Genomic DNA, 27,545 nt, shown 5'->3' with positions numbered 1-27,545 from the left:
AAGGTGTTTCCTCGATTCCCCCCTTTTATTTTACCCCCTCTCTTTCTTTTTAATGTATACTTAAGTTATTTGTTCCCAAAACAAGAACTGAGACTCAAGCTTTTTAAGCATTTAAAACAAAAACAGTTACCATACCAAAGCACAGCATACAGTGTAAGTTTCAGCTGTAATTTCTCAGCTTTTCCTTTATATAGAGCTATGTTAAGGTGGACTGAGCAGAACTCTTCCAGTCTCCTCCACTGCCAGCACGGGATCAGGGAGAAGGGACACGGATGCGGAACAGTCCTTGCTGAAGCTGCAGCCGGAAGAGTTTGCAGTTTGCGATCCGCAAAGCTGCGCAGCCGGTACGGCGCAGGTCCGAGGGGAAGAGAGGTTTAGTGCGCTGCCAGGTCCCCGTGCTTCTCTTAAATTCTCTAACATAGTCATAATTTGTACCTGAATTCATACATGCACCAAAAAAAAAAAAAAAAAGAAAAGAAAAAAAGAGAAAAGGTTATTAGAATACTTCAAACATGCTGTAGCTCTCCCCACGTTCAACCTCTCAAAGGCAACCACACAAGGGCACGCACAGAAACACAAATCCATTTCTGGATAAAAAGTTGAAATTTTTGTCCAAAAACCCTCCTATGACACTTCTTACCCACCTAAACCCACCACATTTGGAGCTTTGCTCTTTCATATATTTTGTTGCAATCTCATATATGCACAGATGGCCATGAAAGCATGCAGCCTTCCAAATGTTTTTTACAGCATCTGGCCAGATGCTGAAAGCTGAGTATTGAGTATGCTCATTAGCACACATTTATTCAGTTGGGATTTACAGCCAAGAGCCCTATCCCATCCATATGAACACCTGGATGATGTTCCAAAATTCAGCACCACCTGCTTACCACTGCAAGGATGGGAGAAAACCCTCAGGCACTAAGATTTTTACTTCTCTTCAGACAAATGCAGTGACACACTCTCAGTTTTACATCTTCTGATTTTCAAACTGCTAAGCAGCCAAATGCTTGTAGCACTGAATGGCTCTGAAGAACTCCAATGCATAAAACCAGCCTGTGCATTTCTGTATGTCCAGCATAGTTCCCCTGAAGTCAACTGTAATGGAATAAAGCATAGCCCCTGCCTTTTCTTCTAAAAAACTCTGCTCCTATCATTAGTACATATTTAAAAGTGTGGAAGAAGACAAGTAACAGGAAGTTACTGTTCTAACTCTGACCTGTATCAAGATCTCCAATCACATATATACTGGCTCCAATGGGCACAGCTCCATACACAAAGGAAGAACTAGTTGGGATACATAGGTTCTGGTCATTTAGATAAATCCACCTGTAAAAAAGAATAATAAAAGAAATAAGGATGGTTCTCAGCCATCTCTAAATCAAAAGCAGAGTGTACAAGTTAATTAGCTATATAAAAACTGCTGGGATAATTGTCTAGTTCAGGACAGTCTTGGCTTTTCCTAAACAGGAAAAGCAATTGGTACTGCTGTTTGGGAAGCTTGGGAGACTGTCCTAAAGTTACTTCATCTTAGAATTGCTCCACTCTTGCAGGCAGCCCCTGTGACCTTCTGGAAGAGACCAGGCAACCAAGAGCCTCTTCTACAACAGCTATGCCAGTCAATTTTCCCTACAGAGAAAATTTTTAGGCAGCTTTGTCTTAAAATCAGTAGAGTCATAAAAGCACATAAGCTTAATAGTCTTCACTTGGAGAAATAAATAAATCGCCCTAGGTGATCCTGCTTTGGCAGAGGGGTTGGAATCAATGATCTCTGGAGATCCTTTCCACCCCCTAATATTCTATGGTTCTGTGCTACTGCTGACCTTTGAAAATTCTGCATCATTTTAACTCATGATTCAATGTAAGCCTCTCTTCTGGAACTGAAGGAGAGGCTGCTGCATATCATTATATTGGAAAGGGAGATCAATTTTTAAAAAGCCAAGTGAAAGGATCAGCTGTCCATTATTTTGTCTGTGCAGTTAGCTGAAAGACTAAGATTCTGCAGAAAGCAAGGGAATGGTTTGTAGCTGCTATAGAGGATGACAGATGAACTAAGAACAGAAAAGGAGAAGCCCTCCACACTGATTCAGAAACCGTAATTTCATTAGCTTCCTGTCCGTTCCGTGGGAAGAGGGCACAGCCAGTGTGTCTGCTGCTTTTAGCACCAAGTTAGCTACAATTATGAAAACTCAGTAAGCAGCACAGCAATGCAGGAGGAAGACTGCAGCTCCTTTCTTCCTCTCACCTCTTTTGTTTGTTCTTGGTTTGCTGTTTTTTGTTTGCTTTTTTAATTTTTGTGTGTGTGTTGGTTGTGGGTTTTTTTTAAGTAGTAAATATAGGACTCTGTTGAAGAAGTGGAAAACAAAAAACCAGATGAGTTTAGACTAGCTACTGATCAAATTTGAGCTTGCAAAACCTGTGAACTTCAGTGGTTTGTCTGCAATACATAGTCAAGGCTTCAGGTTTTAAATAAAAAACAGCAGTGAGGGACCCAAACATTTTCCTACTGCACATCAAGGAAGGACAATATTAAAAGTATCTGTAGCTGCTTGTGAAAATTTGTTCTCAACCTTTCTCAATGTTTTTACTCTAAAAAACAGACACAACTTTTCAGGAACGCTTACAGCAGCTTTAGCAGTTAAAACTAGGAAGGAACAAAGACAGGAAGGGCAAGGAGTCACGTTTCATCAGAATTTGACTAAGCTCCAGCTTAATGTGGGCTGTGCCTGCCGTTTGAACAGTATGGAAAAAACACCATGACCAAAAATTCACAATCTTCAGGAATTTGAAAACACTGCTTGGAACATAACTCTTGCGTACTTCCCTGAGACGGCTCCGCTCACAGCGAACATGAGAGCAGGCGGGGGGAAGGCAGGACCTTTGTAACCACAGACAGCAGTGGCTGCTCTGAAACTGAAATATGCTTCCACTCAAGAAAAGGGGAAGGAATCCTGATTTTTTTTTCTTTTTCCAGTCTTAAAGTGATATAAATTAAATAATCCATCCACACTGTTGTAATTAACAAGCAGGATGGTAACCTTTTAATTTTCAAGCAGGAAGTAACTAAAGATGAAATGCAGGACCAACATATTCCAGGCATGTCACACCAGCTGGCAAAGGAAGATTCCAAGTGAATGAAAATCTTCTCCATGTTCCTCTCACTTGACAGTGCTATCAGCCAATTAGTTTTCTCAGGATATTAGCATAAGCACTTTCTTTTAACAAAATTCCTGCACACTGAATGTGAGAATCTTCCTAATTACAAGATTATTTAGCTTACTAATGATACACTGCTGAAAGCATTTCCTTATTTTATGATGTTCCAGGATCACAAAGAGAGTATTTTTAAGGAGTCTTTACCAGGTACTGCCTCTGAAGAAGTCTTTTATCCCCCTCAATACCTGCAAATTTTTATAATGCTTTTGAACCGGGAGCTCGTTAAAAGAAGAAGAAAGCCTACCCCAGTACAGACCACCGGTGAAAGGCAGCAGTGGCTGTGCTCAAGGACAGACCTCCACCAGCAGCTCTTGCAAAGAATCCTAAAGCAAATTTGTGCTCTATTAAATACTCCCAAATATCCACACAGAAAGGAAAAACCCAAACTCTGTGTACAGACATCACCCAATTCTCCATACACCTATGTGATGTAAAAAGGCATTTTTCAAATGATGCACTCTGGTAGAAGGCAACACCGACCCATCAAGGTCAGTCCTCTCATGTCCAGAGAAGGGCAACAAGGCTTGTGAAGGGCCTGGAGCACACGGCCTATGAGAAGGGGCTGAGGGAGCTCCAACTGTTCAGTCTGGAGAAGAGGAGGCTGAGAGGAGACCTCATTGCTCTCTACAGCTCCCTGAAAGGGAGGTTGGACCGAGGAAGGGACATTGATGACAAGCAACAGGACTAGAGGAAATGGTTGCAAACTGCACCAGGGGAGGTTCAGGCTGGATATTAGCAAATATTTCTTCACAGAGAGGGTTATCAAATGCTGGAATGGTCTGCCCAGAGTGGTAGTGGAGTCACCATCCCTGGGGGTGTTCAAGCAATGTGTGGACCTGAGCTTAGGGACATGGTTTAGTGCTGACCCTTTGTCAACAGTCCCTCTGCAGCCTTCTTGTAGCCCCCTTCAGGTACTGGAAGGCTGCTATTAGGTCTCCATAGAGTCCTCTCTTCTCCATGCTGAACAACCCCAGATCCCTCAGCCTGTCCTCACAGGAGATGTGTTCCAGCCCCCTGATCAGTTTTGTGGCCTTAACTTGATTTATTTTATTACTTGTTTATACAGTCTAGTTTAACAGGAGTCTTACTCTTTATTTTGGTGCTAGTGTGAAGATCTCAGCACCCACCTAGTCTATAGTGGAGTCTGTGGTTAAGAATAACAATTCTGAAAGACTGTACAAAACAATTTTGAAAGACTCTACACTGTGAGTTATTCTGCAGCAAGTTACTGCAAAGCAAGCAATACTCAACAAGTAAAGCTTCAGTCCTTTGATCCAATTCAAGAATTATGCTGGTTTATATGAATTAATATGGTTATATACTGATTTAAGTACATACTTAGACGTATACACTAAGTAAAACCAGATCCTCATGGACACTGGATGCTTAGGACAATGCTAGATCCTGCTTTCTCAGTACTCTCAGGTGGTGAGAGGTGAGGCAGGTACGAGAATGGATGCAGATCACACATGTGTGCCTTGTTGCACACCACTGGAAACTAACAATGGTTGAGGGCTGAACTCACAGTACAAAAATTTCTTTCCATTCAAAGAGAAAAACGAACACGACTGAGTTCTGCACTTACTTAAGAACAGCTGAAAGAGCCTGCAACTCATTAAGAAGTATGCAATGCCAACATGTAGCTGTTAGAAAAACACTGAATTTTGGGTTGAGACTGCTGGAATTTATACACTGTGCTTCTGACCAACTGCTGATAAACGATCTTGCTAGCATATGCCTCCTTCCACAAATCTATCTTAACTCATCACTTCTGGATTTCCATCACTAAACCACACATACCCTGTCAATGTGTTTCAGCTCTGAGGGGTTCAGTATTACTCCTTCACTGTAACTACAAAAAGACCATGCTCTGTGGAGTCTGAAGGTATTTACATCCTTCACATTGACTCTTTGGAGCTGCTGGTTTGAAGGGGACTAATCACCTTTTTTTGTTTCAGAAATAGTTTCTGAGGAAATAAATGCACTTTTCAATTATACACTAATCACCTTGTAGCCACTGCATAAGGTTTAAGATGAAGAATCAGTCTCTCTACATATCACACTAACTACATTGTCCATCTGTGGCAAAATCTACAGCAGCACTTACGCCTTGCTGCGTATCATGACTCAAGAGTAGAGCACACAATACTCACTGCAAGGGGAGTTGCTGAACTAATCAAACACATACACTGCTATTCAGCATAACATTTTCACAGACTTAAGTATAGTTTAGTTTTCATTCTTCACTTAAAGTGATTTAGACTTGGTTTTTGCTATTTCTGAATCAGCACAGGAAATAATACCCTCATGTTTTCCAGAGAGTCAATTTTTGCCTTTGTTTGGTATTCATTTGATATTTGTGAAACACCATTATAGTGAAATTATGGTAATTTTCCAGATCCAACCTTTCTTCAAAGAGGAATGCCAGACAACAAAGTATTTTTTTCTCCATATTCGGCAGACAGAAGTTTTTGCTAACTGCATTTGGAAGGGAAGTCCCTTTGTGGCCATTTTGTCCCTTTTCCACACAGGTACAGCTGTTCAGGTGTCTCAATCACTGCCACAGCCATTCTGAAAGGCACCCATCCTGCACACCACTCCAGGGGTGCCAAACACCTGTGTAACTGTGAGCCCCCACAAGCTGGGCTGTGACCTCATGCAGTCACACTGCACCCTCTTCTGGCCACAGCATCTCTTCTGCCTCCCGGGGCTGGGTGCCTCCCAAAGCAGAGAGCACAAACCCCAGCCAGCAGCACTTGCTGCAGAAGTGGCCACTGTCCTTTCTCTCCGTTTCCAAAGTAAAACACACAACCTGTGAACCACCTGCAGCATGAGCACCGATTTATGCAGAGTTCCATTGCTAAGCTTAATTCTGCACACAGGGGCAGAGGAGAAAGGCAAAAGCTGAACATCTCATCAGCCCTCAACGCATGCCGCCTCTAGCAGCTCCAGCCCAGGTTACTTGCTGCTGCCTTACCTTCCTCTGTGCCACACACACAACATACTGAGTGCTACAACACCACCTGAAGCAACTGGATTTTTGTTAGAATTTTATTTGAATTCTGTACCTAACCCCTCTGAGATGCCACCAAGCAAAGACACAAAACCACACACTGGGGGTACTCCCAGGCAGGTGTCTGTGCTGCAGTCAGCAGGTGGCACCACGGACTCACCTGCAGCACCCAGGCTGGATTCTCCAAGCTTTTTCAAACTCTGCTTCGTTACAGCTCAACCTGTATCAACCAGTGAAGCAGGCTTACAGTCACTGGTAAGGAATCATGAGCTCCTACACGCCACCCTTTGAAGAACAGAATCAGCCTGGAAATATTTCAGGCAAATCAACTAAAAATAGCAAGTAGGAAATAGGGGAGCACTTCTTTCCACAATTTTTTCCCTTTCAAAGACCTACTGCCAAGAAGTTAATCAGCTTTTAGCATTTCCCAACACCACCCCAGGACTTAAAAACCCTCGAGAGCATCAGCAGCAATAGCCTTTCTTATCTGTCTGCTTCCTATAACCAATTTAAATGTTTTTTTTCTCCAGCTTCATTTGATTATGGCTAATTTAGACATCACTTTGAACAACACAGAAGACCTCTTCATACAGAAATTAAAGTCTCTTTATATCCATGTCTTGCATGGAAATTATATAATGAACTTCCATCTACTCTTCTATTTTTGTGTGTTTTTATACAGGTTACAGTTTTCATATTGTAATACAGATAGATTCAGCTCTTCCACTGTCCACAAGTGGAGACAAGCCTTGAAATATCTGACCACAAAGTCTTTTTTTCAGTTTAGTTTATAAAAAAGAGTATATTTCAATTTATAGTTATATGCAAGGTTAAAAAAAAAAAAAAACAAAAAACAAACCAAAAAGCAAGGAAGGAATCAAAGCTTGTCAATTATGACCAGAAGGCAAGGTGACTAGACACAAAATTCTAAGGCAGTATTTTGAATAGTTACAACATGTAGTAAGGTGGATTCCAACATCAGAGCCAAGAGATAACAAATTAAGTCATCAGGAGCAGATTCAAAACAAACGAAAGGAGATCAGCCACGCAGAGCTTGGCAAGGTGGCTGTGGATTGTATAGCAGCCATAGTGACTTTCCTATGGTAAAAGCCACAGGGGTTCAAAAAGCAATCAGCTAGAAATGCTTGGAACAAAAACACAGGAAACTTCTTAACTCTGTCTTAGGAATTCCCTAGAGATGCAAACCTGGACTGGACTGGATCGTGGAGAAGCATCCCTGTACGCACACTCCTCCACAAGCACTCACAAGGAGCCTAGGGCATGAGTAGGGGTGAGGGACAGCAGAACTTTACCCTTGGGGAAACTGCAGGATGCAGGAGAAGACCCAGGCAAACCACCTGTGTGATCAAGGTGTTGTTCCTGTTCAGGGGCACCCAAGACAGGACTTTAGGTTTGGTGTCTTGATGGAATCTGACAAGTCACTTGTCAGCAAAATGACCTTTGGAAAACTGCCCTACTGGATCATAAAAGACCAAATGAGCAACAGATCTGCTGTGCTTTGAAGTGCTGGAGCAAGTGCAGGGAACAGAGAGGGAGTATGTAATGCACACCTTTTCTGTTTACAGCTGCAGATAGTTACCTTTTAAACTCATCATGATAAAATTCAGATTTGCACGTCACCATCTCACTGGCTTGACTGTCATCCCGACTCCTCACCCCACCAAATACATAAAGCTCAGAGGCAACTCCACAGGCCACTGCCCCAAATCTGAGAATCCAAAGAAGAAAAAACAAAAAGAAAGCAACGTATGAAAATCATTTCATAAAGCCTTCTGAACTCTCCTTTTTCTTACACTTTTTGTTTTTGAATGCACACACATCCCCCATTTATATTCAACCAGATGAGATGAGTCATGAACACGAATCGCAAGCACTTAATTCAGATTATGCAAAAGAACAAAACAGCAAAGTATTTCTCTTTGGTCAAAATCTGAATCTGAAACTACAATTTCTGTTTTTCATTTTGCTGCATCAAGGCAGTACTAATTGTAACATCAGGAATGTATTTCTACTAAATTCATAGTTATTGCTTGGATGGTTACCTTTGCTCAGCCAGGTTAACTTCAGGCCACCATGATTCAGAAAGACAAGGCCAAATTCACAGGGCCTCTGACAGCCATTTTCATGGCTAGCAAAGGTTGTAAGCAGCAATCTAGCTCCTCCCTTCCATTTTCACTCACCTTCTCTCTTTCAGAGGACAGATTGCTGTCCACTGCTGAGTCCTTGGGTCGTAACACTCAACAGACTCAAAAAGTTTTCCATAGGAGCCTCCTCCCATTGCATAGATTTTCTTCTTCATAGCTGCATAGCAGCCAATCTTGTGGAAAGAGGAAAAGCACATCTAAAATTACACACCAGTCCAAAGTATCAAGACCTCAAAGCTAACTACACACACACACACACACACACACGGATGTATTTGGGTTCTCTGTATCCATGGCAAGCACTGCTGTGCATAGCAAGTCCAAGCCACAGTTTTGTTCTGGTATATAAAGAAAGAAGCTGCTCTCCCTCATTTAATTTTGAGACTAAGATTTATATACATATGGCATTAACTACTTAGCAGTAAGTAATGTGCTAACACATGAGATAGTTCTCACCTTTCTAACCATGGTCAAGTCTGGCTGCTTGGTCCAGGTCCGGCTATAAATATCATAGCTCTCCATAGAGATGAGCTCCCTTTCACCATCCTCACCTCCCAGAATATACAGAATTCCATCAATCTCTACCACACCAAAGTTGTGTCGTGCCTAAAGGAATATCAACAAAGTCAACACTAAAACGTGGCTGTAAATAAACTAACACAATCTTCTTTTTCAGCACATCTGTCTGCAAGTTGTTATTGGTATTGTGCCTGAGTTTTGTTTTGGTTTTTAAATACAGAAGTTCTAAACTCTAGAATAGGATCGTTAATTTAGTCAAACTAAACCAAACAAAGGGTATGTAAAAAAAAAGGCAGCAAAAGTCAAAAGAGACCATACAGAAATCTAGGAACAGAGCTTGGCCATATTTCATTTTGCACAGCAGTGGTCTCCATGATGAAGATGTTGCTTTCAGGTCTCCACAGCAGCAAAACTCAGCCTAATTACTTTCAAAAAGGCAACGCTTCTGTTTTGTGTGTAGGAGCACAGTTACCCTCAGCCTCACAGGAAATGGGAAACATAATGTATCATCAAGTCTTACTCACAGTAAGCATGAAAATTCATGCATCATAACTAGAAAAATGGCCAAAGCTGCAGGCCTTTGCCAACCAGAGACTGTAACGATGAACGTCCTGTGGGAATCAACATTTTTTTCATAAACAGCCTGTGCTGACTTAAGAAGCTAAGAACAGGTGTATTAAGGATATATGTTTACAAACAATAAACTGATATATTTTGATGGAATGCAAATTGAGGAAGGAAGGATTAACTCAAACCAAACCTAAGTATGTCTGTATCGTCCAAGCTCTGTATGTTGGCCAAGCACATTCAGCTTTTCTGCACAGCCCAACCCCTTTGTCCATGTACAAAGTAAATATTAATTATACTATAGGACTGATTTATTATGAAATTCCTGAAATTCTGTAGTTCATCTTTCCAGCTAGCTTTTCCCTGTCTAGTTTGTCCAGATCCAGCAGTCAGTATCAGACCACAAGAGTAACAACAGCACATAAACAGAAGTCGGTCTAGCACAATTTAAATGGGTAAGATGCAAGTGACTGGAGGTCCAGAATAGAATTGTGCAGAAGAAAAGTAACATTTTGCCACACTGAAAAATTAAAGCCCATCAGATAGTGATCTTGCCTCATTCATTGGTGGTAAGGAACTCCACGAATTGGTATCTGGATCATATTTCTCTCCAGAGTTCAGTGTTCCTTTGTTTTCATCTTGACCACCAAGCACAAATAAAAATCCTTCTGTAAAACAAAAACATAACATGATCTTAAAAAAAGGATTCACACCTCTATGCTGAGCAAGACAACATGACTGGTAAGCAGTACCCTGGAATTTGCTAACAGATTCAGACCAGCCACAGGTCAAACTCTGAGCTGCAGAAGTGTAAAGCACATTCTTATATCTGGAATCAAGTCTACCCCTGCAGATACTCTTCAACATATTCAGTGATGCAGCAACCAGAATTTACTTAAAACATGAAATACTCCTGGAGAGACAGATGTAGCAGATTCCCACAAAATGTTGCAGGAATAGTGACTTTAAGACACTCAGATGACAGGGATTTTCACAGAATTAAGTAATGTTTTGGGCAGACAAAGGGGAAGCAAGAAATAACCCCAGTGCAGTCAATCTCAAAGGAAAATATTATTATAAAGCTGTATCTCAGATTTTGAGGCACTGGTAAGTTTTCATAATATTGACTTTACAAATACAAAGTTCCCCTTTACCTGCTGACAATACTCCATGATTGATCCTTGGAATACTCATAGGAGCAAGTTCAATCCAGAGCTGTCTATTGGGATCATAAAGAGGACACATACACCGCATCACTGAGGTTGGTTTCCGTGATCTGAACACAGGGTGGGGAAGGAACAAACAAAAACAGAAAGACAAGACAGAGTTTTACGAGTTCACTGTTAACAACTTGTGTCCAAAGCTTCCTTCTTCAGGTTTTAATGTATAATCATAAAGCCTGGTATTTCCCTGGTAAGGAGAAGACCCCCAAACCATATATGTGTGGATTGAGTTGGAGGCATAAAAAGCAGATGCACTCCATTCGTGTCATGTGTGCCTATACTATTTTTTAAGAAGGAACTTTGAACCGATCAAAAAGAACTGACAGGGAGTATTAGTAATGTTTGAGTAAAGCAACTCACAAAATGATCTGATAAATATTATCTGAGTATTTTATTCACTTCTCTAAAGAGGAAACATCTAAGTGTTAAACTTATTTAAACAGGACATACCCCCATCTCTGCTGCAGGGAGTACTCAAAAACTGAAAAAGATTGTTGTGTGCAACAGGAATTTTCACCTGGATTTTAGATGCACCAATAATGACCTTTTCTGGAATTAGAGCTACTACAAACAAGACAGGTTTTTTAATTATTTTAATGACTAACTACAGATGCTTTTCAGATCATTAGAAAACTGTTTCTCTAATGTTCTGAGCTTATTTTGGGTAAAGGTTTAAAAAAACAAAAAGCAAACCAACCAGCCAACACTCACTGAACAAACAACATGTCCTACCCTCAATCTGCTACAAGTCGAAATTGTCACAAAATAACTACTTATTGCTGACTCACTCTCACAGATATTTCAGGTGTGTCTGACCAACTCAAAACCAAACTCAAATGACAGAGTAACAAGCCCACTGGGTGCACACATTCTCTCCACGCTGCGTTTTCAGGCGTGCCATGAACGCTTCAAGATCTGTGTTTTTACCAGCCCTGGCGACCTGTGATGTCACTTCATACTTACACTCGTTCTTCTCCACCAACAGTCACTATACACTCTGAGTAGCCCCGGGGCTTGAAGGAGGCCAGCATTGCCTCTCCCTGCTGGGGTGGTGTGAGGGGAATATTGTTGCATTCCTTGACAATCTCCCGTACCAGCGGTTCGCTCATCATCTGCTCACGTAAATACGCCGCGTCTAAGCCCGACACCCACACTGCTGACATGACATCCTTCATGTGAACCTACAGAGAGAGGGTGAAATGCCAGCAAATCCCCCAAACCTGACACAGCACCACTAGGGCACTTGTACACCCAGATGCTTCTGTATTTATCAAACACATAAAAAGAGTATTGTTGATACTGGGCAGCTGTACCAAAATCTACAGCCAAATGTTACTGAGCAAATGAATCAAGTCTTCAAAGCTACACTGCATGTGCTAATTGTTTTCAACAAGACTGTATCATGAAATGCCAAAAAGATACATTCTTTCCTTAATGACTACTAAATAAGAGAGTAGATGAGGTAAGGGACAGTAGGTTCAAACTGGATCTTAGGAAGAAGTTCTTCAGTACAAGGGTGGTGAGACTCTGGAACAGGCTGCCCAGGGAGGCTGTGGATGCCTCCTCACTGAGGGTGTTTAAGGCCAGGCCCAATCAGGTCTTGAGCAGCTGAGTGTAGCTGATGGGCATCCCTGCCCATGGCAGGGAGGTTGGAGTAGATGATCTCTAAGATCCCTTCCAACCAAAGCCATTCTAGGATTCTATGATAAATCAACATAGCTTTCACTCTTTTACTGTAACCCTGCTACCTGCATTGCATGCAAAATTCAACTAATTCCACGAAAGGAAGACCACCCCTGAAAGAAATGTACCTATTTTAAGCTCCCACCGACTAGAATAAACACACACGGACTTGGATCCCATTCAAAATATCAACACCTGGATGTCCTGACCTTTCTGGATTCTGGATCATGAGAAATCCACCTAATCACCGCTTCAAAGACGTATCTTTCGTTTCCAACATTGAGCTTTTCCATCGACAGCACTTCTTTCAGTTTGTGAGGAGTCAGTTCCAAGAATTCCTCTGTGCTGCTGACATCTCGAAAGTGAGTTTCCAGATACTCTGAGGCAAGGTAGTGAACATGATGCAAACAATAGTGCAGTGCAAAGTCCCGAATACCAATACAGTTCTCAGCAGCTATGCAACCTTCTAAAAACTCACAGCAGAGAGTTTTTAAGTCTGTAAGCAGCAGGAGATCAGCTGCCTGTACCACATCTTGGATAGTTTCTTCATTTAGCCTGATCTGCAAGAATTAATTTAGAAGTTATAGCTACTATCACTCATTTGTTTCATGACATGTCTGCTTTCATTACACTCACTCTCAGTAGCCGAAAAATGGAGTATTAATGCCCGTCTAAAAGGTACCAAACAATAATATGAGTACTACATGTTTATAAATTAGCACAGGGATGGAAAGGCATCTGCTTGACAGAAGGTGTCAAGCAGCATTTTGCCTCTGAGGTAACCATAAAATTCCTCATCTCATCTGGGAATCTAAAACGAATTTTGCTGTGATAAATAACTTCTTAAAACGCACGTTCAAGCCATATCTGCCTCTTCTTTTTCTGCTGAAAGTAAAATTCATTCAGCAATCTCAGTCTGATTCTGAATAAACCAGACACAGAGACTTTAATTCCTGCTAAGGCTACCCACACAAAGAGCTGAAGGGGCATGCTGTCAGCAACAAGCTGGGCATGAGGGATGCCTGCTATACTGTAAGGTTGAGGGATGGGTTCTCAATCTCTGTTGCTATCAAACCAGTTCCCTTTTACAGCTGTCCAAGACTGCATGTTTTAAAGCAGGTTACTGAAGGTAGCCACAAATGTTAATAGAAGCATTTGACATTGACTCTTTTGAGTCCTCCCCCACAGCATGAGAAGAGCAGAGCCTACTGACTCTGCTTCACATGCACAGCCCCAGTGTGACACATGGCTTTGATGACATTTTAACACAAAGCTTTAAACCCTGACAGGTTTATCTTGCAGGTCAAACCTAGAGTATTTGCTGAACAGATCAATTTCCCCCTAGTTGTTTGGGGTTTTTTAATACCATACCTGCCCACTGAAGATGTAATCTAGGATCTCTTTCATGATATCAACAGATATCCCTTCAAGTTCAATCTTGTATGTTGAGCCATCATCCTTTGGAGGATTATAATTCAGTTTTGTTCTAAAAGAGGAGAAAAGAAGAGAGAAAAGCAAAAAACTCACATCTGGACATTGCTTGCTCTCATTTCTTTGAAGAAACAAATAGTAGCTGTGGGTCACTGCAGCTATAACAGAGATGCTAAAACCTTACAGTATGATGTGGAAATTGTCTCCAGAATTAGCATGAAAAAGGATGTATGTATGGTTGCTAATAGCATTCATCACATTTCCAAACTGAACAAATACCTTACAAATACCTTGCAAACTACCCCTGGCATCAAAGAGCCAAAGTAATTTTTTTCCCAGCTCACTCATCACAAGCATTCAAAAACTTCAATCAAAACTTCAAACAGAACAGCAGCTCTGCTGACAGATGAAACACATGAATTTGCTTTGATAAAGGTGGCAAATAACCCCAAAACAAAAGAAATAAAAACACTGTAACAAGAAAAAAAAGTAACTACAGTGAGCAGATGTGATCAGAATATACACTGGCAGCAGAAATATTTGGACTGCATTACCATTTTGTGTAGTTTATGATGTTATCAGCCTAATGCTATGCCTGGCTGTGTGCTCACAGCTGAAGGAAAGAACCCATGTGTTGCTCAGTCAAGCTTTAAATATTCATCTGCATCAGTGGATGCTTCACTTATGAGCAATTTCTTTAAAAATACCAGGAACAGTTTGATCTGCCTTTGAACAGAATGGAGAGGGACTGGGGGAAAAGATGAGCAGATAATAATAATAATAATAATAATAATAATAATAACAACAACAACAACAACAATTCAGCAAACAGCTTTGCTTTCCATCATCTGTTAGTGCTAACACTTTTTCCAGGAAAGACAACTGTTAAGTGTTCAAAAGGCAGCAGTGTCCTCTTGTCTAGTGAAAACAACCATGAAAGCCAATAAAAGATCATTTTGAACAGGTTTTTCCCCCACTTTTTAGGCAGCAAAGAATACATTATATAAAGGCCAGAAAATGTGTGCCACTACCTCTGTGTATAAACAGAAATCTACATCACAGCACATCAAAATTAAAGTCTTAGTAACATTTTTATATTCAAGTCCTAACATGAAAAGCTGTGGCTTTGCCAAGCTGAAAGTGTCCAGTTGGTCACAGTCTTCTGCTAGCCACACTCATCTTAACTAAATACAGGACTTGGCTAAGGGCAGATTCTGCTTCAGTCACCTCAGAATACATTTGTTTCTCACAAAAGAAGATACAACTCACATCAAATCCAATCCCAGTCTGTAAGGAGCTATTTTTAAGTGTGAGTCAAGATGGTAATTCTAGCCCTGAAGTTACTAGTATTTGTGGCCTTGTTTTCCTATTACTTCCCTGTGCTGTCAGAGAGCAGAACACCTGGGAGACAACACTGCCCTGATGCATACGAGGTCTGAAGCCAAGCTGTTTCACCCTGTGTGTGTGTACAGCACCTAGCCCAAGTTACGATACAAATAATAACAATATAAGATGGATTAGGAAATTGTTTCTTGCCCAACAGTTGGAAGGAGATGAGAAAACCGAAGCCTGCTCTCTACCCAGCGTCCGCGACTCCTACCAATGCGCATGCCGCAACAGCAGGCCTTGGTGTGCAGCCTGCCAGCTGGAAACTCCTACCCCAAATACACAGCCCAAGCAATACTGTACAACATGTAGCTCAACTCCTGCCACCCTTGCCCATTTGGAATGCGTGTCTTCCATGCCTACAAGCTCCAGATGAATGAAAGCACATCCACACAGAGCAGCACCTGTCCTCAGCTCTAACACAGTGCCAAAGCTTCTTTAGCACCGTCCAAACTACCTCAAATTTTCATCATGCTGCTGCACTCAAGTTTGAGGATTTTTGGTTTGTAATGAAAGCTGCACTTTGTTTTGTGGAATGAAACTATGTTTTAATTTAACACAAAATGTTTTGAGGTTTGTAGTTTGGCTTCCTTCACCATAAAAGTGACAGTCAGAAGGTTATCTGTATCTCAGCTGTGAGTAGCTGGTATGGTCAAACACACTGCAGTATCCACGCAGAACCTAGGTAGGTCAACACATTGCATGGCTTAAAACAGATGTAAGGCACATAATAAACATGTTGCATGCCAGCACTAATGGGGAGATTTAGGGAAAGAACTAGAGCTATTTATCACTAACTTTCATCTCAGCATCACCTGTACACACCCAAGCTAAATCACCTCATTGCGTGGACTTTACACTGGCTCCTCCTGGTAACAAGTGTTGTTCAGAGGGTTTGGGTCTTATCAATCTAGATGCTCTAATTACTGTGTACTTTTTCAGGCATCAACAGTTTTTAACCTGAAAGGAAACAAACCTGACGCAAGCCCAAAACACAGAAAAATAACCTTGAGAACAAATCAATTGATTTCAGAGTTAGAGATGCTTGCATGTAGGTGAACATTTGCCTTATGCAATTGCATCCCAGTTCAGACTAAGCTTTGCTCCTATCACCTGTCCTGAGAAGTAGCAATTATCCCCCTGTCACACAAATTTAATTCATTAGTTAATAAACAACTACATTATTTATTTTGGTACCAAGATTTCTGAGCTATGACAGGAGAAACATTCGCAAATGGCAGCTGGAGGTACTCCTTGTCACTCACATCAAGTACCACAGGACAGCTACCGGCTGTTGGGAAGAAGGGAGGAAAAGAGTTATCCAAGGACATATTATAAACAGGTTTGGGGCTGGAAATTTTAAGACAGAAAACTGTGAGCGTAATGTGGAAAGAAAGCTGATAGAGGGGAAAGAAGTAGGAGGTATGTAAGTGGAGAGAAAGGAGCCGTGCCTCTTCTTGCATCACCCAGCATCAGCTGTTACCTGCACCCACACCTGCTGGCAAATCCGGCTCCGGGCATCCTTGTCACCACACATGCAACAAACCAAAGAAGTTTCAAAACACATCAGTTCCCAGTTCAGAAAGAGTGGACATCACATATGGAACATCTAACCCTGCTCTTTCACCTTACAAAACAAGGGTCCAGCTATATTTCAGTACAGGTTCTGCAGTCTGTCAGTACTGAAGGAACGAGGATGCTTGCTTTCCAGCATGCTCCTCCTCATGGTGATTTATTCAGCCTGTGATTTGTGTGGCACAAAGCTGGAAGTGGCAATAGCAATCCAAGGTGCAGAGATGTTCCCAGCTGCAGGACAGCTCCTTCTAGCACATGCATGTGAGAGCTTCCTACTCCTAATAACATTTCTAATTACTTTAAAAGCACTCTAAGCTGCCAAACCGCAGCAGAAAAGGCTGCCTCAGTCTTCCTTAATTCAGATGAAAGACCAGAACATCAAGATCTAGAAGGAAATAAAACTCCCCCAACCAACCAGAAAAGCCATTAGCTGGGAGCACAGCACAGCTGGGGCACACACAGAGCTGGGGGAAACAAAACAAAGCAACTTTGTCCTATTTTCTTAAGTAATTTAATTTTGACTCTGTTATGTCTTAAAATAATCTTTTCCATTTTTTTTAATTAAGATAATCTCTGTGAAGTTGAAATTACTCTCAGTAACATAAATAGTGCTCTACAAATGCATAACATCTACTTCAACCTCTTCTGTCTGGTCAGGAAAACTGCTTGGCACAAACTACACCTTGAGCAAGCAGCATAAGGACAGTTGGGTTTCGTTGTGTTTTGGTGCTGTGTGCCTGTATGACAAATTTAGAATCTGCTCTTCCACGTCACTTAAGGAAAACAACCCTAATGAGTCATCTCAGATGACACCACATAAGGCAGAACAAGGAAAAAAAATCCAGTACCTCTTCTGTGTACGTAAACAACGATATAAGCAAGGTAAATCATTAAAATGAAATCAGGGACTCAAGGGCCAGGGTTACAATTTACATCTCATGCCATATAGCAGATTTAAATAACTAAAATAAAAAATAAACACAAAGAAAACCAAACCAATACAGCTGATAAATCTAAGATTGTCCACAGTTTTTGTTAAAATTAAAATGCATCTTCCAACCTACCTCTCATTTTAAGAGGAAGACAAAGCAAAATACAGTCACACTTCCAACCTTGGGGCCAAGCCCCTGCAAGAGCACTGCTATGGGACAGTCAAGATGCACGAGAAGCATATTGAGAAGGGTCCATGTCTTTGAAAACTTGTTTTTCTTACCTTTTACAGTTGATGGTTTACAGGCAGGGGAATAATAATTGTTAAAAACCCAACTAAACAAGACAACAAACAACATGAAAATCAAACCAAAGAATTCAACCACCACTGGTAACTGCCTTCCTGAGTCTGACCTCACTCTGTGGGGAGAGTTTGATTTTCAAAACCTCTGCCTTATTTGTAAACTGTCGTGAAAAGATAACTGATGTGTTTCTATAACAGGGGCATTAAGTTAAGCAGAGAACACCAGTGTACCTCTTGGAATGCTTTAATCCTTAGAGTGCCAGTATATTGGTACCCCAACAGGTAAAGAAGACATCTGTCTGCAAAGATTGCACCTTTGTACAGGAGAGTGCTGGAGACCACATTCATTTCAAGCAGGTTTATGGTATTTACAGTGAACAACAACTGAAAAATCTGGGGAACAAAAGACAGACACATTAGTTTTGAAGCAACCCAAAACTTTTACCTGCTCTCACGTCATCGCACTGCAAGCAGCACAGTTTGCTGACCTACTTACACAGCTGTAGCAATGTCAGGAACCAAACTGCAGGAGGCAAGAGGGAAACACTTCATCTTCTTGAAAGGGGCAAGTCTTTCCAAATGAATGATTTTGCTCCAGATTAACCGTAAGGGTTAGACTACGCAAGCTTAACCAATATTGCCACACTAGCAAACCTTAGTATTAGAGTAGCAAAGCCATCCTTACAAACTGAAGAGTAATAAAACTGAGTTTTGATGATACATCCTTTAGCTGCACCACTGTTTTGGCTTTCTCCAGACAGCAGCATTAGCATTTAAAAATGGAGTTATACCTCCAACAAATGTTTCCAGCAACGACATGCACCAAACCTAAAACACGCTCACAAGGATGACTCAGTCCCATAAATGACAATGAAGTACTTTGAGATTTTGCATCAGCAAAGAGAAAATATTAAAACTCTGCTTTCAATGCAAACATAAGGTCAATTTAATCTCCCCCTGAGCTGCTCTTCCTATGTAGGTTTGAGTCTTTCAAGTACAAGCATTCCATGTTAAATCTAAGTTCTACTTCAGACTGACCATTTTAGTGGGACTTTTTTTTCATCTGTCTGCCTCTATCCCTGCAACATTTTCTCCCATGGTCTTTCTGCATGTAAAAAAACCCCTTAATAATCCCATTATTAAACAGGTCAGACACAAGAACATGATGCAGCAGTTCACTCCACCCACTGCCATCCTCCAAAAAGATATTTTACAACCAAATCAGAAGGTATTCTTTGAGGTCGCACCCTGGCCTTTAGCACCACACATAAAAGACAGTCCTCACCACACCCTGCAAAGGGTGCCAGCTCTCAGAGGATTTTGGCTATGCCTCTTGTGAGCTGAAGGTGCAGTTACAGATAATCATAAGAGGAGAGACATACAAGGCAAAGTAGTTCATCTAACAGCTCAGCACAAAATCCAGCAGATGTTGCTTTGCTTGGTTTAAGTGAAACAATGAGGAATAACTTTAACTTTTTTTCATCTGTTGGAAAGTTGAAGCCAGGCAAAAATACAGAGGTTCTCCCCTCAGAAAGAGAAAGCACTGGGGACAGGTACAGGGTTCATGGGCTTTGCTCAATTAAGTGCTTGTTTACCCTGAAAATCCGAAGCTATTCTGACTACACTGAGCTCATCCCAAGCTAGATTGTAATCTGAATTGGAAATCTACCTTCAACCAGCACGTCTTGCCTAAACATGTGGGTTAGCCTTAAGTAGACAGAACACACGCTTGACAAACACAGTCCCCAGAATGGACCCGTGGAGCTTCTCAGCCCCAGTTAAGTAACTGCCATTTCGTTAGTTTTGGTTGGTTTTGGAAAGCAACCAACCAACTGTACCAGCTGAGCTTACAAACAAGGCGACCGCAAGCAATGCCGCTGAGCTGGCTGCTGGGCACCAATAGTTCATCTCACGCACCTTGAATGCAGCATGAAGTGGAGCTCAGCCTCATCTATGAGTGCAGGCAAGTAGACCTGATTCAGCAGTCAGCTGGCCAGCTCTTCTCACATGAAGCCTTCCTGTATTAGAAAAACCTGCCACTGGATTTAGAAAGGTGATTTGTTTGGTTTTTTTTCTTTCTTTCTTTCTTTTTAAAAAGTGGAGGGAAAAAATCTAATTCCTGGAATATTAATCAAAATATCTTCTAAAGTAACTAAATATGTAAACACATTTGTGCCATTTTTGTGCTACATATGACACTCAAGTTCACTCACTAAACAGACAATTGATGAGATTTCCAACCCACATCAGCTGAAATTTTAGCTTTCTACTAACCATCAGTGCTACAGCAGTTTGGGACTGAAAGTAAAGGAAGACATTTTTGGAATACAGTTTTAAACTAAGAAATGACGTGTGTCTTAGTTTGCAAAGGGAAGTATTTTTTACTAACTCTGCTTTTAAACTTGTCAAAAATGCATTGTACACTGCCAGACCCATTCTGTTAAATTTGCCATTAAATATATTTAAGAGATGCAATGTTGTGTAGCGTGTCTCTAACACTCCAAATATTCTTGTGACTTAATAAAATCGTTATTTGTAAAGTGTCAATGAGTCTGCTGAGAATACTTGGTTTAATCAGGTTTTTACACCTCACTCATCCTTACAGCTCATGGGGGAGTCAGAGAAATTTTCATCATTGCTGGTAAGTTGAATGGACAAAATGACAAGTGCACGAGCAGTATCATGGGACAGCTAGAAGATGGGACAAGAACTGTGTTTCTTTGGAATCCAGGGGGGTACCAGAACTCTGGATGTGCCAGGAGATAGAAAATGGAGATCTGCAAGACCATCACAGAAGGAGATGACATGGCCAAGGGAAAAAGGAACCAGGAGTGTGGATTTCACAAGCACAAGAAGGAAGAATCTGCAATTCAGAGTACTAACCGTGTCCACAAACAATAACAAGAGCCACACTAGGCAGCTTAGTTGTCTTTCAGCTGTAAACCTGCCTGAGGATATACACCAGCTACTAACTACGTGGTTTAAGAACAGATTTTCCTGACAAGCAATGCTGGAGCTGTCCATAACAGTGATTTTTTGTTTTAATTTCTTGGAAATATTTGGCAGTTGCATAGATAGGAGAGATAAACACAAAACTGGGGACTCTCCTATGTACAGGTAATGCTACACTCGTACTCAGTACCAGGACAGACAGAAAGCTGTGTATGATAGTGACATAAGAAGTCTGAACAGAGAGTGAAGAGCCAAATTCTTCACAGCCATTAGTTACTTTTCACATCTGTCAGTCCACACGAGGAAGAAGTTCCTCTTGTAACTGCTGTCAAGACCAACACAAACAAAACAGGTTCAATGAAAAAAGAACAAGAAAAACCAAACCACAAGAGGTCTGGACTCATCAACTCCAGACCTTTCTCCAGACACAAGCACCTTCAGAGCAGCCTTGTTACAGCCACAAAACTCATTGTAAAGTGTGCAAGAAAAACTCTTAATAAAAAAGGGTCTTCTAACAATAAAAGTTTTGCCAAAGAAGGCAATTAATACAGGTAACCCAGAGAGTATAAATTATCCAGACATCCCAAGCAGCTCCATCCTGCCACACCTCTCTCCATCCCAACTGGCCTCTTGCATCAGGCCCATGGATGAACTGCATGTCTTCACATACAAAGAGAGGACAAGACACCTAATCCAGGTTCTCCTGAGTAAACAAGGTGTTCTGGTTTCCAGCTCTCCCTTTGCCTGACATGTAGGAGCAGCCCAACTGTATTTTCTTACTATTCTGAGCTGGGTAAGAGCCCTATTGCTTCCTCTCTTCAGGCCATCTCTAGAGGCTTGTTGGAACAGGAAAATAATTAACAACTCCTCATTCAAGCCTGGTATAGTGATTTTTAAATCCCTTTCTAAATCATAAGCTTTTAATGTACTTTATTACTGTTGTCCCTCAACCACTCATCCGAACACAGCACATATCGAAGGCACTTCTGAGTTACGTCAGGTGGAGAGGTTCTGGAGAAGGCAACTATTTTGATCAATTGCTTCTCAAGTTAGAGACTTTACAACTTGGTTACCACTAAAACATCACATGTGACATTGTAGTTTCACTTTTTTTAAAAAAAACAAAACTACACCTAATTTAAAAATCTGCTTTAAAAGTCTGGAAGGGAAATCTGGCCTCATGCGCTCCCAACTTCCTCCTGCCAGGGCAGCCTCTACCATTCTCAGGAAACTGCCAGAAAAACTTCTCATAATAAGAAATCTCAAAGAAGACATAGGTTTAGAGCCCTCCTTGATCTCTTGTGGCCCAGTGACCAGAACACTGTCCTGCATGCCCCATTCAGAGGAACCAAGCCCTGGCACAAGCACAGCGTGATTTGGCTAAACCAGAGAACACTGGGTCCTGACAGGTATCTTCCAACTTCAGCACGGGTTTACACTGGCCACTTCAGTACTAGTCACAAATCAAAAAAGTCTTAAAACACTATACAAAGTCTCTGTAAATGTCAATAAAACTCAAACAACTGTCAGGAAATAAGCAGCAGAAGCTGCTGCCACACATTGGCTTCCACCTTGCTTTGCTCTACCATATTTATTGTCTAACACACTTAACAAAAACCGCCAAGTACCCTTTCTCAGTGTGCTGCAGAACCCATCCCATTCCACTTTCTACACCAGCACTTGGGGATGCTCTCAGGCACACTTACACAAGGACAATGTCTCAGCAGACCAGGCTCTCACAGTGTCACAACAGCTCAAAATGCTCCAAGTGCCAGCCCACAGGGGATAGGACAGGAGATCTGTGATGGGGGAACATCCCACCACATCTCTGTGGAAGTCTATTTTGACATTGGCAGAGCAGTTACAGTTTTGTGGCTGTGAAAGGGTTTTACAAAGCCTGCAGTGTTTCAGGAATGTCAGAAGGTTGAACAGCCCAAGTGAGAAGATGCAAATGCTGTCACGTTATCTCTGACCAAAATCCACTCACAAGAAGTATATCTGTTTACACGTTAGCGGGATTTAATGTGAACTTAACCTTACATTTTTATTTTTGTTTAGCTATATTGTGCTCAGCTGGAAAAATGAAAATATGGTTACTGCTTCATTACCAAGCTAGAAAAGCCTCAGTGAATGGCACAGAATACATCCATCTATCTGTAATCTGTTCACGCAGATGTGTGAAAACCAAAGACAAATCAGAAATGCCTCAATTTAATTTCCAATACAGCAGCACAATCCCTGTGTAACAATGTTTAAATTCATCTAAGAATTCGAGTTTAAATACCCTCTTTGTTAAGGTAGTTTCCACATGCTCCCTCCCATACATGCAAGCAGACGGCAAGCCAGCAAAATATTAGGACTTGCAAGTTTCAGCTGGCCAGGAACAACTCATGCCAGGCAGTGACAGATCTGTTGGGATGAGAACATCTGCTGCTACCACAGAGGATACCAGGAATACTTGGACCAACTCTATCCTATAAAAGGTTTGTGGATATATGCTCCAACTCAGCCTAACTTTACTTGTGCAAGCATGGTTTGTTCTGGTAAAAGCACTCTTATGCCACCGTAATTTACACCAGGCTCACAAACTAGATAAACTAAACCAAACCTAGGCAGTAGAAGAGTATCTACACCAGAGCAAAAAGTGCTAAAAAGAAGCACAGCCTCCTGGCTGATTCCTTACAGAGGAGAACATCAAGAGCCAACCAGGCTCAAATTTAGCTTCTCTGGGATGCACAGCAACATCACTTTGAGCCAAGCCATGCTTCGTCCTATGGGAGTTTCTTCCTGAGGAATCCTCCTTTTCTCAGGCTCAGGAACATACCACAAGATGTTAGAGATATGCAGGAAGACTTCTGTGTTTTGTAAATGATAGGATTTGCTCCAGGGGCACACAGAGAGATTAGATAAACCTGTACACATAAGGCAGTTCTGTAGGAAATCACACAGCCACCCCAGATCTCTCTGCCCTCAAAACAAACTTGGCGTTAAGCAGCTGAGGCAAGACCTCAGGAATCAAACTACCACAAAATTTAAAAGTCTTACTGGTCCCACAGACTGAAAAATCCTTCATGAAACACACATTTATTTTTCTCCTGGACTTGCAGAAGCTAGCCTCCAGGTTAGAAAGGCAGATGGGACCTGCAACCCCAGTAACACTTCTGCATGTTTCTTCATCCCCTTCACATCTTCCGACCTCCCCCACTGAGGCTGCCATTTTTGAGCAGCATGGATAATCTAGCTGCCAAATAACTGGAGGGAAGCCACATCACTATAATTTACAAGTGTCCTACTCATACCCAGTTAGCCAAACTGCTTCCATGCAAAACTAAGAAACAGGTAATGCTTCTCTCTGTGGCTGCACAAATCCTTCAGCACATGCAGACTCTGCTCACACCCAACCACCCCCTCAGAAAGTCCATGCCTACTTATTTTCCTACTCACACCCTAAACTAAGCATTCATGCAAACCCTACAGCTTCTGAACTCGCCCACCGCCTTGCCCACAGCCACAATACGCAATGACACAGCCAGATACCAAAAAACACCACACCAACTCACACTTCCACTGCTTCACTCACAAGTTTCATACAGCTACTCAATTTTCTTCCAAGTTTTACTCCTGAAGTTATTTAATGGATTATTCTGAGTTTTATATGGGAATTTCTCAAGTGAGAGTGACCCAAATCAATTGGCATTTGGAGAGTGCAACAGCCTCTGGTACCAGAGCATGCTTTGGAATCATCTACCCTTGAAAAACAGGGAAGTAGAATTCTTACGTCTCCTGCAATAACTCTTTGTATAGAAATCTAACCTGATCCTTTTACTTGAAAAACCAACATGTGAGTTAAACAGTACTTGTACAGACTAGGTACAGCCTGGACATGAATTTTATCTCCAAAAAGGGTCACTGAAATATCACTCTTGGCTGGAAACATAGCGCTCCAACATTGGCAACCTACCTGACCAATTCTACCCAAAGTGAAGGACAGCTGGACTAAGAGGTAGATCCTGGAGTGACAAAAGAGATAGGCAGCAGGTAAAAAACTAGGCTCTGCAAAGGTAGATACTACAAAAACATTTCTTAATGTGCCATACAAGAACTAGGTACATGCAGCTTTGGTTCTTTACATCTTGCAAGCCCATGGAGAAATGATGAGTAAGCCTAAAAAAAAAAAACCTAACAAACAAAAAACAAACCCCACACCAACAAACTTAATATTTATACATTAATGCTCCTAACCTACTTTCACACATACCTAATGAGTTCCTTCATGGGATTTGAACCTGAGCAATTCTGAGTTTAAAAAAACCACAAGTCTAATGACTACAGGTTTTGCTGCTAATGTAGCTGTGTCTGGCACTCCTATCCTCAAGCATGCTTAACTCACGTTTTCCCTGGACATTCTTTAGAGTCTGTTTAGAGATTCTAAAGTCTCTTTAGAGAGATGAAGTGATGTGAAAATGTATTTCTCCACAGAATAATTTACAGTATCTTTTATTTAAGCAGTCTTTTGCACAGTGAAAAGTTGCACATTTCCTGTAAACTCATCTTTCTGTTACAGCAGAACAGCAGTTGTTCAGGAATATGACCTCCTTCCATCTAGAGCAACTCTTCTCAACCCTAATGGTCATGGTCATCTAAATACCATGACCAAACATCTAAAAAGCATTCTGAAGACTATTGGATCAATGGCTCAGTTCAGTTCAAGGTCTTTCATTTGTCTTTCACCAGAATCTTCCAAAACTGCTTCTCAAGACAAGCAGTGAAAAAAAATATTAGTAGTACACAGGCTCTGTGGCTCTTGATCTTTCTTCTCCGGCAATTTTTGTTCACATTGTATCTCAGCTCTGTGAGTTCAACCAGTGCAGGGAACTGTTTCTTTAAGTCTGTCATCTATCAACACCCATTTAAAAGTTAATCACCAACCTCACATTCTATTTATTTTTAACTTATTTTCATACTAGAAACATTGTTGTACTACAGTGGTCACCCTAAAATATCGTATTGCCTAAAAAGCAGATGATAATATGACTTTGATGCAGGCTGCACTTGTTTGGAGAGTATCCTGCTTTACAGGCTAAGGCAAAATTAATGTCTTTGTCACCTGCAAACGACAGGACAAATGACATAGAAACATTTTGGAAGAAACTGCTTATACCTTTTGTTTACCCTCCAACATGCAGATATGTGCTATACAAATCTTACGGGGGGGTATATTCACAGAATGCCAGGTTGGAAGGGACCGCCAGGATCATCTGGTCCAACCTTTCTAGGTGATAGTGTAGTTTACGGAATCACTGAAGCTATTCTTAACTTTGAACTCATCACCACTGAATATGATGCAGAGAAGTTCCACGGCTGCAGCAGAACCTTCCACAGAGTGGATTTCCCAGGAAATGCAGTGCTGGATAAACTCTTTGCTGGTGCACCTCAGAAACCATGATTGTGCTAAGACAGCCTGTCCTCCCCAGCACTCGCTGTCAGGCTGCCTAGTTGTGACTGCACATGCTGCTGACACCCACTGCCAAGAGCAGGCAGCTCTCCTGGCACGGCCCGGCTGTGGTACCTCTGGCAATTTCCGAGTTCTGTTCTTAGATACTGTGCAAGCACAGGGGAACAAGAGATGGGGAGACAAACCGATATTTTTTAATTTAAAAGCTGATGTACTTCAAGATCCATAACCACCACCTAGAGCTCTGTCTTGCTAAAAGACATTAAGGAGGAAAAAAAAAAATCCCGAAGTGCTGACTCGGTGCAGCCAAGGGACACAAAGCCCAGCATCAGCCAGGCAGCAGCAGGCTGTGCTGCAGCGATGCGCGGCTCCCAGAGCTCCGCACAGGGCAGGGGCACAGCGGCTGCCCGCGGGACGCGCCCCTTGGCCCCGCACGCCTTACAAGTTTGGGGTTTCCGGGTCTCTTGTTTACGCCCGGCACTCGGCAGCGCTTCAGCTGTTCGGGGAATGCTTCCTCGGTCGGTTAAGCAGCCTTTGAAACCTGGGAAACGCAGCGGTTTAATGCAGAGAGCGTGGCCGCTCCTCCGGACGGGCTCGGGGCGGTGGGGGCAGCGCTCTGCGGCTCCAGACGGGCAGAGGGCGGGAAGGAGAGCAAAGGGGAGCCCGCCGGGCCGCGGCTTCCCTCAGGACGCTCAGGTAAACTCCGGGGCCAGCCCCGGGAGGGCAGGAGACGCTCGCTTCGCCCCGAACCGACCCCCTCCGCCGGCCTCCCCTGACTTCTTCGTCCTTACAAGCAGCCAAGCCCGGTCCTTATGTAACCGTAACGGCCCGCAGCGGGCGCCCCCGGCCGCCCCCCGCCGAGTGGTCGCTCGTTGGGGTTAGGGTGGCGGCTGTGGCCCGATCTCGACCCCGGCGGCCTCCCTGCCAGGGTGCGGGCCGCGCCGCCGTCCCGACCGTACCTGATGTAGGGGCTAGCGGCCGCCAGGATGTTCTTCTGCACCGGGATCTCCTCCCCCTCCAGCACCAGGTGCGCGTCGCAGAAGCGGCTCTCCTCGCGGAAGGAGCTGAGGGCCCGCAGCAGCCGCGCCGGGTGCTGGGGGTCCGACACGGCGCTCGGCCCCGACAT

The 27,545-nt window shown here is 42.3% G+C and overlaps 1 protein-coding gene across 2 annotated transcripts; it reads right to left on the bottom strand.

Moving 5' to 3' along the window:
* Positions 1 to 253: 253 nt before the first annotated feature.
* Positions 254 to 27,545, bottom strand: GAN (gigaxonin). Of its 2 annotated transcripts, none has more exons than XM_054389804.1 (11): positions 27,379 to 27,545; positions 13,758 to 13,908; positions 12,596 to 12,946; positions 11,667 to 11,884; positions 10,635 to 10,756; positions 10,036 to 10,148; positions 8,851 to 9,000; positions 8,431 to 8,567; positions 7,830 to 7,958; positions 1,220 to 1,329; positions 254 to 435 (listed from the first exon to the last, which is right to left on the bottom strand). In XM_054389804.1, the coding sequence occupies exons 1-11, from the start codon at positions 27,543 to 27,545 to the stop codon at positions 254 to 256; spliced, it is 1,830 nt and encodes a 609-aa protein (XP_054245779.1). The 2 variants fall into 2 exon arrangements, with proteins under 2 accessions (XP_054245779.1, XP_054245780.1); XM_054389805.1 differs by having other exon boundaries at positions 13,758 to 13,872.

Source organism: Indicator indicator, chromosome 19 (assembly GCF_027791375.1).
Source record: "Indicator indicator isolate 239-I01 chromosome 19, UM_Iind_1.1, whole genome shotgun sequence".
Lineage (NCBI taxonomy): Eukaryota > Metazoa > Chordata > Aves > Piciformes > Indicatoridae > Indicator > Indicator indicator.
Note: the sequence above shows the minus strand (reverse complement) of the source record. Positions and strands in the feature narration are given on the sequence as shown.